The sequence below is a fragment of the Convolutriloba macropyga genome, chromosome 11 (genome assembly GCF_964194025.1).
Source record: "Convolutriloba macropyga chromosome 11, txConMacr16.3, whole genome shotgun sequence".
NCBI classification, from domain to species: Eukaryota; Metazoa; Xenacoelomorpha; order Acoela; family Convolutidae; genus Convolutriloba; species Convolutriloba macropyga.
The window spans coordinates 40,897,490-40,913,179 of record NC_134478.1 but is presented as its reverse complement, the minus strand read 5'-3'; the positions used below and the strand labels follow the sequence as shown (position 1 = coordinate 40,913,179).

General features: G+C 35.5%; 2 protein-coding genes across 7 annotated transcripts in view; one reads left to right on the top strand and one right to left on the bottom strand.

Moving 5' to 3' along the window:
* Positions 1–15,690, bottom strand: part of LOC142349931 (uncharacterized) — a 203,613-nt gene that overhangs the window by 149,499 nt on the left and 38,424 nt on the right. The gene's annotated exons all lie outside the window — the stretch shown is intronic.
* Positions 1–15,690, top strand: part of LOC142349806 (uncharacterized) — an 84,402-nt gene that overhangs the window by 41,840 nt on the left and 26,872 nt on the right. For all 6 annotated transcript variants that reach the window (XR_012760849.1, XM_075401588.1, XM_075401585.1 and 3 more), the window contains 3 exons: positions 4,712–4,833; positions 10,381–10,535; positions 15,534–15,596. Coding sequence is in view for 5 of the 6 variants with exons in the window: in XM_075401588.1 (XP_075257703.1) it covers positions 4,712–4,833; positions 10,381–10,535; positions 15,534–15,596 (340 nt within the window). In the remaining variant the exon portion in view is untranslated. The remainder of the gene's footprint in view (positions 1–4,711; positions 4,834–10,380; positions 10,536–15,533; positions 15,597–15,690) is intronic.

The following is a 15,690-nucleotide window of genomic DNA, read 5'->3' as shown; positions in this document are numbered from 1 at the left end:
TTGATTCTATGTAATGTTTGCAGTTAATAACCAGAGATTTTTTTTATGGCGGACACTTCTTTTCCTTAAATATTAGCAGGTTTTCATTTTTGCCCGCTTTTTGTTCTTTTAGTCGTCTCGGCATATGCTCGCGGTAGTGACAGCTAACATTGATTTTTCTTAAGTGAGCTTATTTAACGTATTTTATTGATTTTTATCACTATGTTCCTTAGGAAATGGAGGAATGTATGTACTTTTTTAAACCGTTACATGGTATGACGTGCCTAAAGAAGTCATCACATCGTCACGTGTTATAATTGCTTAACGTCGAGAAATGGGAAACAAACATTTTTTAATACTTAATTTTACCTCATGTGTTTTTGTTTGTTGGGTTATGAGCTCTCCTGAAACGCAAGGGCTTGATCTGTTAACATTTTGAAAGTCAGGTTATTAAATTTTAACAGCCGCCCTCAGCATCTCTATTTTACAATCCAAACTTTTTGGATTGTAATGGTGTGCTGTCTCTTGTAAAGATCTATTCACACTTTTTTCGGCTTTTTCACGTCAGTGAAAAGTCAAATTGTCGATGATTTTAATCTGGTTGGAGCAGTAAGGGGAGCTAAAAAGCTAGTAAGTTTGAAGCGTTACTATTTATCATCCGCCTTTTAAGTGGTGTGAGGAGTTGGTATATGAATAAATATTAGGTTTTTTTGAAAGTTTTTATTTTACGTGCGGCAATTTGACTGCTGTTTTCAGTGTTTCTTTTGAGTGCTATTATTATGATACAGAAGGCAGAAGTTATCTTATTTAACGTTTCCATTTGATTATATGTTGGTTTCAGTAAAATTATATTTACAAATACATTTGTCTTGTCCTTTTTTAATGTCCCTTACTTGATATCAATAACGGATTTCGTCGGCCTTATGTTGCAATCAAACTTCTTCCTTTTTCATTGATTTTTATTATTGTTCTTTAGGAAATGGAGGAATATATGTGCTTTTTTACCGTTACATTGTATGACGTGCCTAAGAAGTTTATCACATAGTTATAATAAATTAACGTCGAGAAATGGGGAAAGAGAAATTGGTTTTTGTTTTTTTTAAACATAATTTTGAGCTGATGTTTTTTTTTGTTTGTGGGGTTATGAGCTCTGCTGAAACGAGAGCGCTAATTTTTTAAACATGATGATAGTCAGGTTATTAATAGCCGCCGTCAGCCTCTCAATGGCTATTATATAGGCGCTCTCATTTTTTTTATTCGCTTTACCACGTTTTTAATCACGTTTTTCGTTTTACATGTGTCACGATTTTCACGTTTGAATTCTGATTTAATTCACTCACTGATGCAACTAAATGGATTTTAAATTCTTCACGCACTGAATTAGGCAAATTGGTGAATACGGTCAATGTCAAAAGAGCAAAATCAAAATAGACGGGATAAACCGATAAAGCCCGGTTATTAAGTCATGGTGCATTAGGTTATCAAAGTTCATTAGAGTGTTTGCTAGCTGACATTGCTATCAAGTTTATTACCTTCGAGCTCAGAAGCTGAATTAAGTATAGTTTAAGAGTCTAACGGAAACTGCGCGCCAAATTAGAACACTTTGATACTGTTAAAAAACGGGAAAAAATTGGGTGAATTTGTCTTTTTTTCTTTCTTATTCAATCCCGATGCGCATCAAGCGCGTCAACGGCGGCTATTTTCCGGCAATCTTCCGGCTATGTTTGAATTTTAGTGGCCGCTCTCAGCTTCTCAACTGGCTACTATAGCGCTCCTATTTTGCAATCCAAAGTATTTGGTTCACAATTTTTTTCGGCTTTTTCAAGTCAGTGAAAAGTCTAATTAATCGATGATTTCAATCTGGTTGGAGCAGTAAGGGGAGCTAAAAAGCGAGTAAGTTTGAAGCGTGACTTTTTTCTTGTGCCTTCAAAGTGGAGTGAGAAGTTGGTATATGTTTAATAAATATTAGGTTTTTGAAAGTTTTTTTTTTAAAGTGCGGCAATTTGACTGCTGTTTTCAGTGATTCTCCTCTTGAGTGCTAATATGGTGATACTCATATTCTAATGGCTCCCATTTGCATTCCATCGAACTCATCGATTGACACCTAATGCTTTTTCTTTACTTTGACGCTATTTGTCATAAAATTTTATTGAAAATTAGATTTTTGTCACCTTTTTAATTTCTGTTGTTTTATCACCTAATATCAATAATGACAACACCATTAGTTCCTAAGGAGAGATAAATGATTAAACTGTTGCTGTTAGACTAATGGTTTTTTTTATTTCGGCGAGAAAATTTTAGTGGGGGCTAAGTGAATTTTCGAGTTGATTCTGGCGTTTTCCGGCTGTGTTTTTTACACTCTTATAGATCTGTTCTTTGTTTTTTTTTTCGTTTTTTGCCAACGAGCTGTCAAGTTTGGGTAGTGAATGAACGGAGAGACAGAGTCAGAGTTTTATGGCCTCAGACTCTTCTATTTTTAAATAGGTGTGATGAATATGTGTCTGAATAGATTTTTCAATTTTAAACAATTTTTTTCCACGTGTGGCAATTTGAAATATATTCTTGTTTTTTCGCGCAGTTTTTTTTTAATTGGTTTGACAAGGTTGTACATGCGTTCTAATAATGATCAATTGGTTTTTTTTGGTTTCATCAAGGTCAGTTAATGGTTTATGTATTGGAAACTTTATTATTAAAAATTCATTTTCTCCCGTTTTAATTTTTTTTTGTTTTTGTCTGAGTCGCACTGACGAATACTCTCATTTGCTCTCTGATAAGGCGTTATTTAAACTGGTTATTGTTTTCAATTGATATCAAAACAACTGTTAAGTCACAATTATTTTTCAAATGATATCAGTAATTTTTTAAGTCTCACTCAGTGTTTTTGTTCTATTGGTTGCCCTGTCTCTCAGTCTGGCAAGTCTCTCTAGCTCTCTAATTACTTAAATTTAAAGCTGAGCGAACATTCCAATTCGTATTGAACGTTTTAAACAAGTATGACCCAACTAATTCTGAAAAATATTATCATTTTTTTGAGTTTTGCCCATTTTTGTTATTTTCGTTGTGCTGTAAATGATTCTCGTTAATGGAAGATCCCGGCTCTCCTAAGGAATAATTTCTTCTGATGAAATTTTTTTTCTTAGATAACGAATTTCACGACTGTCACGTTTTTTTAAAAAAAACCGCTGATTTAGTTTTGACCGTATTTGCAGTTTTTTCTCTCTTAGGCTCGTTAATCACAGGTCTCACTGGCTCTCTAGTTCAGCATATATCGTTAAATTGAAGTTTTCTTGTCTTCTATAAAAAATTTTTGTGACCATGACGCTTTTTCTTTTAAACAAGATGAAAGAGCAGTGATTTGTTTTCATTTTTGCATGCTTAGTGTTCTTGCTTAACCCGATATCAGTAGTGACAGGTGTCATAGACTTTATGAATAAAATTGGAAACAGACACTGTAACATGGGTTCCGTTATTAGCTAATGATTGTTAATCTTTTTGGTTTTGGTCTCTTAGTCTCACTATTGACTGATCTGATTTTTTTTCTACGTGAAATAAGATCGAATCTTGTTGACGGTTTCAGGTTTTAGCTAACATTATCTATCCTGTAGCTATTCGTTTTCAAACAACCTTTAGCGAATATTGTGCCTGCATTTGTTAAATTTTTTACTTTATATCTCGGTTGTAGCTATAATTTTTTATATGCTTTCTAATAAGCAGTTATTATTTGTTCAAAATTTGGGCGGTCTTTATTACGTATTTAAGAGAAAATTATTGTTGGAAAATAAGAGAATTTAACAGAAAATTTAAGAGTTGTATTAAATTGGAATGTCTCGATACTTGCTGTCTGTTGTCTTTTTACTTTGTCTCCTATTTGTTTGCTACAAAAGGGGTGTTTCCCGTCTAATTTTTTTTATTTTTTGAATTTTTACAATGACTCAGTAAAAAGTTTTTTTTCGAAAAAGACTTCTAAAATCTTGAATCAGTTATTTATAATATTTGAGCCATTTCGTTTTTGTATTTGTTATGTGCTATGCCGACCATTAAATGTTGTTTTTTCTAGGGAGGCTGACTTTAAAGTATTTAGTTTGTTTAGTTCTGCGTGTTTTAATTCAGGACTCGTCCTGCTATATTTTTAAATTTCGTTTTACATGAGTCACCACTTTCAACTTTGACTTCTGACTGACCACATTCGCTGTTTCAACTTGAAGTTAGAATTCAAGCAGGAAATTTACGCAACTTTAGTCAAGATCAAAAGAAACGGGATGAGCAAATAAATCCCGGGCACTAAAACAATGTTTCATGGATGAATGCATGAAATGATCAAAGTTCAGAGTATGCTGCTAATTGGTATTAGTATTGATCTCTTTGTCCTCAAATATAGAAACTGAATTCGCCATTATTGTTGGATCTAATAAAATTGCAGGCCAAATTAGAACACATTTTTTGACACCAAGAAAAAAGTTAGGCAATCGTCAATTATTCTTATTTCTCTCTAACTGTGGCGATCTCGACGCCGGTCAATGCCGGCTATTTTCCCACAATTTACCTGCTATGTTTGAAATTACGTTTAATGGTAGTTCAAGGGATAATCTGTAGAATTTTCCCGCAAAAGTTCTTCCAGCGCAAAGACTTTGTAATAAATATTTGACCTCGATAGTTCTATCTTATGCGCCTTAACGAGCTCCCTTTTGAATTATGTTGTGACAAATCTTGCGAAAGAAATGATTGATTGTAGATCGGAATGACAGCACTGCACACTCTGGCTCAGTACAGACCCAAGTCAGCAGAGTTTGGAGGTGTCCAGAAACAAGCAGACTTGTCCTCCCCTGGCGTCAGCAAAATGATCATAATGGCAAAGTGAGACACGCGCATTTTATTTAAAAAATTAGATCCAATTTAAGTGAAAAATCAGAATTTTGTGCGCTTATCTTTTATTATAGCTGCGAAGCTATCAGCTGAGCGTAGCCATGTTGCGGTGATCTTGATTTCTACTACTCGAAGAGGAATATTGGTGTTTAATTTGAAGCATTATTAATAGCCGCCCTCATCTTCTCAGCCGGCTATTATAGCGCTCCTATTTTTTTACAATCCAAGAATTAGATTGTATTGGTGCTCTGTCTTTTTTTAAATCTTTCAAGGTTAACAGGTCATTTTCAGTAGTTTTTGAACCCATAATGTTGCAGTTTTTTCGTATTTTTTCGGATTTTTTGTTGGACCAGTCTGAAATTGAGGTTTGTAAAAGTTGGTGAAGGTCTTTTGCAAGACGTAATTACTTTTCATGGCCATTTTAAGAGCTATATGTATTGCTACACTAAACATAAACACGGTAATTTATTCTAATTTTTAAAAATTTTTCAAGCTTTTGAATATTTTTTTGTTTCAGCTCTTGGTGTCACAATAATAGGTTATTTTATAGCTTCTAGTGGCAATGGAACGGTTTTAAACTTCACGAATTTAACCATTTTTTTATTAAACTTGCAGTTTTTTCCAATTTTCTGACATTAATTGTCATTATTCAAGTTTTCCAGCTCCAGGGGGCAAGAAATCTCGTCTAGGATTTGCTAATACTTTACTGCAAAATTTTTGTTGGCCATGGCGTAAGCCAATTTTTTCAAATTTTTGAAAATTGTTAATTTTTAGGTTTCTCTAACCTGAACAGCCAAAAAATTTCCTTTAGGTTTTGATAATGGGTTACTGCATAGTTTCTATTGGTAATGGTGAATGTGTTTCAAGATTTTAATATTACAAATTTTAGCGATTTTCAAATTGTAATTTTTTCTTTGACTTCCTGAAATTTTAGTCCTTTTCCTCAGTGGCCAGGGGTTTGCTGCTATTGAGTTTGCTAGTATGTTATTGCAGAGTTACCAGCGGCAACAAAATAGTCTTCTGTTTTTTTTAGATTGCAAATACAAGTAATTTTTTAAATAAAGCTTGTAATTTAAATTTTTTTGATTGTTTATAGCTGCGAAGCTGTAAGCTGAGCGTAGCTATATTGCGGTGGGTGCTCTTGGTTTTTTGTTTCGTCGTCTGACACTCTTTTTTCGTTTTACATTTGTTCACACAGCAAAGCTGAAAAAGTCAAATTTTTTGAATGACTTCTTCCTCTCACTAACGGCTCTTGCGCGCGTGACGTCATTTCTCACTCGCTTTACCGAAATTTTTTAGGTTATTTGCGTGGTTAGATTTTGATCGTATGTGACTTACCTCACTCAATAAAATGACTTTTGCACTTTAAAACATAAGTTTAATTTGAATTTGTTTAAGGTCAAAGGAACTCATATGTCCAGTAAAGGTCCCTAATAAGAGGCTTCTGTGGAATGAATTTTAACAAGCTTTACCAATTTATCGCTGAATGTTTTTTTACCTAGCTTTTTGAGCGGCGTCGATTTTTTTTTCAATTTAGATCTATCTTTCTATCTCTATTATATGGCACGCAGGTCTATTCTTTCGCAGCTATTCCGGCAATCTGCCGGCTATGTTTTTAAATTTTTTGAATTTTGTCATATTTTGAGTAACTATCTTTATTGGCCAACGAAACTTTTTAAATGTTGCAGATGAGTTACAAGACAGAACTCCTCAGAGAAAAAATAAGTTTGAACATTTTTTCCTGACACATTTTGCCGCTTTTTCGACATTTTGCGTGAAATCTTTTTGACTTCTCTAGGCTAGTTTCACTCTTCTGTCATTCTGCTCAAAGTCCTTTTAAACAGCAGCTGCTCAGCAAAGCAATTCAAAATGAAGAGAGTCAGTATTAAAAAAAATCAAAGTCAGAAATAGAAACGGGATAAACCCATAAAATCGATTTTTAGACGCCCGGTACTTGAACTTTGTTCTCAAAAGTTTTAGTTACTATCTTTAATGCTTATTGGTATTGATACTAGACCCTGTAGCCTCGCACTGAGAGACAGGAGTATGTTAAATTACGCAACGACATCAAAATAAATCGCACTTAAAAATATTTTATTCAAAAATCAATTTTTGTTGATATTTTCTTTTCTTTCAATCCCAAAAGAGTTATGGGGATCAACGGCGGCTATTTTACGGCAATCTGCCGGGTATGTTTTGTTTGATCATGATCTGACTTCCTTCTTTGCGAACATCTATCTCTGGTTATGAAAGTTGACTATGGACTTCAACCGTAACTTTGTTTGTATTCTATAGTAATTAAAAACTGATGGAAATATTCAAGGTGAAAAGGTCATTTTGAGAGTTTTTGGTCCCATAAAAGTTTCTCCTACCTATCTAAGGTACAGACCAACATCCACCTATCAAAGCTCCTGCCTAACCACTCCCCACCTATAGCCAATACTTAAATACTTATCCCCCACCTACACATTAACCCCCCCCCCCCCTTAATTACGTACCCCCACCAACCTACACTTAACTAAACGCCATACCTACCCCCTGGACACAAATTTACTGCCTAAACCACCCCTTCCGGCCACAACTATCTTAGTCTTGCCACCCTTACAGCAAATTAACCTCTCCAACTACCAACACCTCTCGCACCTATCTAGGGCCCCCACCACACAACCACTTACCTAACAAAAATTTGGCTGTTTTCTATTTATATATTGCTTGTTTAATAGCAGCCGTCAGCCTTTCAACGGCTATTATTTAGTCCTCTCCTTTTTACAATCCGAAGAAATTGAATTGTTTTGGGGCGCTGTCTCTTTTAAAATTCAAAGAATTTGAATTGTATTGGTGCGCTGTCTTTTTTTAAGATCTGGTCATGCTTTTTTCGGCTTTTTCACGTCAGTGAGAAGTCAAATTAGAATGGTGATTTTGGTCTCACTGAAATAATAAAGGGAGCGAAAAATGGGAGCAGGTTTGAGGCGTAACTTTTTTCAAATTACCTTTAAAGTGGAGTGAGAAATCGGTGTTTGAACAATTTGGCGGTTTTATAATATGGATTTTTTTTCAGGTGCGTCAACTTGACTTCTCTTTTCAGAGTTTCCTCTCCATCAGTGCTTTTAAAACAGTACATATGTGTTCTAATTGTGCCTATTTGCCTTTGCTTGAATTCAGTAAGGGGCAGCTAACAGTTTTTATGGCTGCCACTATTTGTTGTCATAAAATATTAGTGAATTTTACCTTTTGCCCCTTTTTTTAAAAAAATTATCAATTGTTAGAGGTTTACCCCCTCCAATGTTGCCACCCCATCAGCCCTCCAGTGCATCCATCCCTCTGAACTCACTTACGCCTCTTCAATTAAGCTAAAGGTAGCCTCACTAAACCGTGCCTAGCTACTGACGAAGCCAACAGCTCGCCAGTCGTTTGAGAGCAATTCGCCCGACGTTAGTCAGTTATGCTCTGTTGTCTTATCTCATAGTATCATCAATGACAGGTCTGATTGTTTGTTATTGAGGAATAAAAGAGCTCAATTAATGGCTCGAGTTAATAGCTAGTAGTTTTCATGACTTTGACACTATACTTTTTCTCAAAAATTTTTAGTTATTTTTTGAGTTCTGTTAGTATTTATTGTACTTTTCGAAGTTTTATCAATTAATCTTATCGGGGACAGGTCTCTGATGCTGCTAATAGGGGTTAAGTTGATCGATTTAATTGTTTTTGTTAAAAAAAGCTAAAGCTTTCTATGACTTTGATACTAATTGTTTTCAATAATAATCATAAAATTTTTTGAGTTTTGCGAGTTTTTCTTTGCAACTTTGTTGTCTTAAATCTTAGTGCCTTTATTGACAAGTGTCATTGGTTGCCTAAAAGGCTCCAATTAAAGCAAGTCATTTCAGTTCTTAGCTATTGCTTTCTGTGTCTTATACGCTTGTTCATTTTTTAAAAAAAAATGTTATTGATTTTTTAGTTTTGATAGTATTTGTTGTACTCATTGCTGTCTTATCACTTAATCTCATTTATGACAGGTGTTAACATTGGTCCTTGAGGACTCAGTTAATTGATGTAATTTTATCTTTCAGTTGCGTTTGCCGTGTGTGACTTTATACAAAGTGCTTTCAAAAAGTTTCAGCAAATTTTATTGCATTTTTTTTTGGTTATTTTTGTCTTTAATGTTAATGAGAGGACTCGTCGACCTTTAATGGCGAGTTGCAAATGAGAGTTAGAGGAATATAGTTGACAGTTTCAGCTCATAGCAGTTGTTTTTTGATATTGATGGTGTCTTTTCAAAAAATAAAAGTTGAATTTTTAGTCTCGCTTGTTGTTCTTATGTTGTTTTATTTCTAAGTCTCATTACTAACAGCTCTCATTTGCCTTTTAAAGAGGAGTAAATGATTGTCATGCCATAAACTAGACAGTTCTTTGAATTGTATTTCAGGACTTGTCCTGCTATGTTTCATGATTTTTGAAGTAAAATTGGAGTAGTGGTTTTGGTCACGCCGGAACAGGAAGTGGCGCGAACAAGCGAGTGGTTTTGCAACTTGAAATTTTTAAACTCTTATTTTGAAATAGAATGAGAAAAATGAGTTTGAACAAAAATTCGCTTTATTGCTAGCTGTTTTTTTGTTCACATGTGGCAGTTTTTCAGTTTAATTTTTACTGTTTTTTTTTCAGTTTTTTGGATCGGATTTTTTTTCTAAATGGTTTTCCCTATACATTCGTAGTTCAATCTAGGCATAGTTTTTTTTGTTTGAACCACATTTCTTTTTCTCGCTAGTGGTTTTTTGCTCACATGCGGCATTTTGACTTTTTTGGAATTATTTTTGGCTCATTTTAAGGCTTCACAACCGCTCCCTCTCCCCCATGAACAAATTTTCAGCTCACTCATTTTATTGTCATGTGTGAATAATGCGTGCTCTTAGGCTATTAAGGTTTTGTATAAACAAATAAGAGTTGGTACGGGCCGTTACAATTTATTTATGATAAATAAGTAAAAGATCAGCTACATATGGCCATGTTTAATTGCTCTCGAACGAAGTTTTAAGCGATTGTTGTTAACGTGTGTCTTTATGCAAAATAATTGCTCGACCGTTTTAATCTATAAGATTCTTTGGATTTCACTTCTTGCTTGAAGTGTTTGAAGTTTGACCCCTCTCCCTTAAACCACCCCCCACCCCACACTCGCAGCACCGATGCCACCACCACCTCCTTTTCCCACCCCCCTCCCCCCCCCCCACTCCACATCATTCCACCCGTGAACCCGAACACGCGCTCAACACCACCCCGTCTCCTTATGTCCACCGCAGGCCCATCAATTAAACTAAAGCTAGCCTGCCTAAGCCGCAGTTAGCTCTTGACGAAGCCAACCGCTCGCCAGTCGTTGATTCTCAATTTTTCTCATTCTGCAAAGTGCCCCTTCGGTAGATCGGTGACCTCTTCTCTTTGATTTTTTCAGTCAAATGTTTAGTTCGTGTCTGCATTAATTCAGAGGATTTAATGCTACTGAAATATCCTCCTTTCAAATGCTGATTTTGATTTAATTGTATTGTTCAGCATGTTTCTGGTTCCCTCGATTAAGAAGAAGAGACACATGGATCTAGATGGACCTGAGCCCACTCTAGTGGGTCCATTTGTTAGGGACTTCTATGGACGAATGGCCTGTGATCTGCTGTCACCGGAGATCAACGATCAATATGGGAAGCTACGAGGTTGGTAACATATGTAATAATAGTGAAAAAACTTGAACCTTTATTTCAATAAATGCGACATGTTAGTTGCGGTAAATCCTTCCTGGGTTACCACTCGAAGATATGTACGGCTCTTTGGAAATTCCTCCAGGTAGTACTTTAAATCGAATTATTTTTAATTGCTATCAGACGTAGCAATTATACCAGAACTGCGGGCTGATGTGATTTTTTGGCTTGACCGATTTGTCGCCTTTCGCTTTGACTTTTCGAGTGACTGTTATCACGCTTCATCTCTTGATTTTTGTTTGATATAAACTGCTCTCATCTAAAATTTAGGCCGCTAACTTATTTCGAAGCAGCTTTTGGTTATTTTACTACTAAAAAGCAAAGCAGAAATTCGCCTGAATTAGGTTCCGTAATCAATTTAAATATTAAAGTGGTCTATAATAAGCTCTAATGCCATTATCTGAAGCCCCTCGGTGATGTTATACCCCCTCTCTGGCTTATGTAACCCCCCCCCCCCCATCATTGAACCCCCGTTGCCGTTAAAGAGCAATTTGGCCAACCGTAGTCGGCCATGATTTAGATTTTATGTCGCTGGTTTTGTAACGACAGCGGATCAATTCTCAATGGTGAAAATTTAAAAAGGAGAAAATTTAAAGAAAAATTAATTTAAGCTCAGTCATTAAAACAATGATAAGACAAAACTAGGCGAGGAGCCGATGGTTTGACTCTCAGCAAGAGCTTCCTTTTTCTTCTACTTGCATCGGTCTACATTATCAAAGACCACAAATTAGTTACTAAATTGTCATTTTACAGCTTTCAGAAGGAAACGAATATACAAGAAGGCGATGATTTGATATGCCGTAGCAGTTCTCTTCTTTCGTTTTCTTCTACACTTTGTTCAGATCATTATCAAACACCACAAATTCTTTGCCACGTTATCACTGAACAACTCTATAAAATTCATCTTACTGAGTTTTTTTATAGCCGCGAAGCGATAGCGGCTATTATTGGGGAAATCGTGTTTTTTTTACAATTCAAAGAATTTGAATTGTATTGGTGCGCTGTCTTTTTTTAAGATCTGTTCACGCTTTTTTCGTCATTTTCACGCCAGTGATAAGTCAAATTAGATTTTGGTCACACTAAAATAGTAAAGGGAGCGGACAATAGAGTAGGTTTGAGGAGTGACTTTTTTCAGATTACCTTTAAAGTGGAGTGAGAAATTGGTGTTGGAACAATTTCGCGGTTTTTGAGATGGATTTTTTTTCAGGTGCGTCACTTTGACTTCTGTTTTCAGAGTTTCCTCTCCTTCAGTGCTTTTAAGACGGTACATATATGTTCTAATTGTGCCTATTAGCCTTTGCATGAATTCATTAAGGGTCCGCTATAACTTTTTTTATGACTTTGCCACTATTTGTTGTCATAAAATTTTAGTGAATTTTAGATTTTGCCCCCTATTTTAAAATATATGTTGTCTTATCACTTAGTATCATCAAGGAAAGGTCTGATTGGTTGCTAATCAGGCAGAAAAGAATCTAATTAATGGCTCGGGCTAATAGCTAGTGGTTGTCATGACGTTTTCTCAAGAATTTTGAGTGAATTTTTGAGTTCTGCTAGTATTTGTTGTACATTTTGATGTCTTATCATTTAATCTCATTGGGGACAGTTCTTTGATGCTGATAATAGGAGTTGAATTTATCGGTTTTATCGTTTTTGTTCAAAGCTAATGCTTTCTATGACTTTGACACTAATTGTCTGCAATATTAATTATCGAATTTTTTGTTAGTTTTTCCAACTTTGTGGTTTTAACTCTTAGTCTCATTGTTGACAGATCTCATTGGGTGCTAAAAAGAAGGCTTCATTTAAAGAAAGTCATTTCAGTTCATCGCTTTTTCTTTTTGTGACTTATACGCTTGTTCGTCTTTCAAAAAATTCTTAGTGATTTTTTTATTTTTGCTAGTATGTGTACTTATTGCTAATGACAGGTTGCTAATGAGAAATAGTGTAATATAGTTGCTAGTTTCAATTCATATGTTTGAACTCGGTTGTCTTTGGATGTTGATCCTATCTTCTCAAAAAATAAACGTTGGTTTTCTTATATATTAGTGAGAGGAGTCGTCGACTTTTAATGACAGGTTGCTAATGAGAAATAGTGTAATATGGTTGCCAGTTTCACTTCATATGTTTGAATTCAGTTGTGTTTGGATGTTGATCCTGTCTTTTCAAAAAAAATAAAAGTTGATTTTTTAGTCTTGCTTGTTCTTGTGTTGTTTTATTGCTCAGTCTCATTACTAACAGCTCTCATTTGCCTTTTAAACCGGAATAAATGATTGTCAGGTCATAAATTAATACAATTCTTTGAATTGTTTTTCAGGACTTGGCCTGCTATGTTTTCAATTCGTTGTCTCCATCGAGGATTCTTACGACCTGACTTCTTGGAAATGACTTTTCCAATGACTTCAGTGACTTCTACAGCTTTGCAGTTGAAATTTGTATATGTGACGTCATTGGTGCTTTTAGGTCAATTGCGTGACTTACCTCACGCAAAAAAATGACTTCTGAACTCACTTATGGAAATTCAAATTTTATGAACATTTACTAATTAATAGTGCATCTAAGTAGTGCCAACTTTACATGCCCTAATTCTTGATTATTAGTCTTTATTTTTTAATATCAATTTTGAAAAGCTCTTTTAGACTTTTTTCTTATAGACCGTATGTGTCATAAAATTGAGAGTCCGAATATAACCCAAAAAGTCTAGCGTTCTATTAAAGGACGGTGGTCGATCTGTCTATCTTAGTTCTTTGGTTGTTTCAATTCATTTAAGGCCGCAAGCGTCTATCGCGGCTATTTTCCGGCATTCTGCCGGCTATTTTTTCACATTCTACTACTATTCGAACATATTTTTTTGTAGTGCTATGCGAGATTTGGCTTATAGGGTTTTGGTCAATATAGCACTTAGCAGCTCTTTCCTTTGAAGTTTTCCTTGTTTTAGCTGCGAAGCTGTAATCTGAGCGAAGCTATATCGCGGTGCTTTTGGTTTTTTGTTTTGTCTGACGCTCTTTTTTCGTTTTACATTTCGCATCTCAAAGCTGAAAAGTCTAATTTTCTGAATGACTTCTTCCTCTCACTAACTGCTTTTGCGCGCGTGACGTCTTTTCTCACTCTCTAGCAAAAGTTTTTTTGCGTGATTAGATTTTGATCATAAGTGACTTACCTCACTCAATAAAATTACTTTTGCACTTTAAAATTTAAGTTTATGTTGAATTAGGTTTAGGTCAAAGGAACTCAAGTGTGTAATAAAGGTCCCTAATGAAAAGACTTCTGCGCAATGAATTTTAACAAGCTTTATTAATTTATCGTTTATTTTTTTATATTGCTTTTTGAGCGGCATCGATAACTTTTTTTTAACTTATATCTGTATCTGTTTCTATCTCTATCATACGGCACGCAAGTCTATTCTTTCGCTGCTATTCCGGCAGTCTTCCGGCTATGTTTCAATTGTCGCAATTTTATTATCATGTTCCAATTTTAGGGATCTTTATGAGCCAGTGAAACTATTTGAAGCTTGAAATAGGGGTAATGGATAGTCTCTTGAGACAATGAAATGGTTTTGAAGATTTTAATATCGTGAATTTTATCAAGATTTTGTTAAAATTTGCTATTGTTTTCAAATTTTTCGAATAGTTTTGTTTTTGAGTTAAGCGATCACTGGCCAACGAAGCTTTGCAAGTCTTGCAGATGGGTTACTTGACATAACTCCAGAGAAAAAAAAAGTTTTAAACTTTTTTACTGCGAAATCTGGAAGCTTTTCTTTTAAATTTTCAATCTTTTGCAATTTTTTTAAAATATCAGTTTTTTATTTGATTTGTTTACTAACAAGGCTAGAAAACTAAAAGTTGCAGAGTCGAATCAAGGTAAAGCTAGCCTCACTAAACCGTCGCTAGCTACTGACAAAGCCAACCGCTCGCCGGTCGTTTGAGAGCAATTCGCTCGACGTTAGTCTGTTATGTTTTTGGCATTGGTTTACAATTTTCTCACCCAAAATGTTTGGGACATACGTCGATTCTAAATTGTAACTTTCGAACAGAAACTCTCATAAAAACTATTTTTAGAATGTTTACTCTAAGTAAACAATTAGCCTCACCATCGCTTCAAACAATATTCATAAAAGAGATTTGAAGTTTTGTCAAGTTGTTATTTCAATACAAGTAAACTACTAAAGAATTGAATAGAACAGTTAGAAAACGCTTACCTTTTATTTATCTATCGACTCTTAATCATAGAGTTTTACCCCAACCAGTCGACCCCTCCCATCAATCCCCTTCACCCACTGGTGCACCCTCCTCCACCTGTCGATTTGAACCTCCCTCCCCCGTGCGGCCATCGAAACCCTCCCCCGTGCGGCCATCGAAACCCTCCCCCTGTCGCTCGACCTCCCCCCCCCCTTCGAGACGCCCACCCCGCTTCCCTCTAATGCACTCCCTATTTCTAGCATCCCTAAGCCCCAGCTGGCTACTACAAAAGCCAATCGCTGGCCGTTCGTCTGAGAGCAATTTGCCCGACGTCATTCGGTTCACGTACTCTTCTGTATTTGTGAATGTTATAATATGGGCAGAAGTCCGGACTTGGCAAAAGTTCTAACATATGGTAGCTATGTTCAAATTGCCTAAAAGGATATGATATATAGAGTTCTATATTTCAATGCTCATGTGCTCCAATTTTTAAGTGAATTTCCTCGTATGCTGAAACGCGTGTTCTTTATCACCCTTGTGAATTCTTTACGTTTTCGCTTTGAGTGCATTATCCGCTCAATTATTAACTCGAATCGTTTTTCTGGTATCTGGACTTGAATGCAAAAAACATAATTATTTTTCGTAGCCTCTTTGTAATAATTGCCGAAACGGTGCCTCTTTGTAGTAACTGACACGTAAACCTCAAGTTGAAGCGAAATTAGCTTTTTAAGCAATTTGATCTCAAATATATTGATGTTTAGTGTATCTTTGTTTGCTTTAGAGACTTTCAGAGTGGGTGTGCCTGACGTGGATCTGGCCAAGAACAAGGATAAGCCATGGAAAGGTTAGTCATATATTCAAGGTGTTTATCATGAAACTGTATCTTGAAACATTGTCACTCTAGTTTTATACAATTAGTCAGCTGAGTCTACTGCACC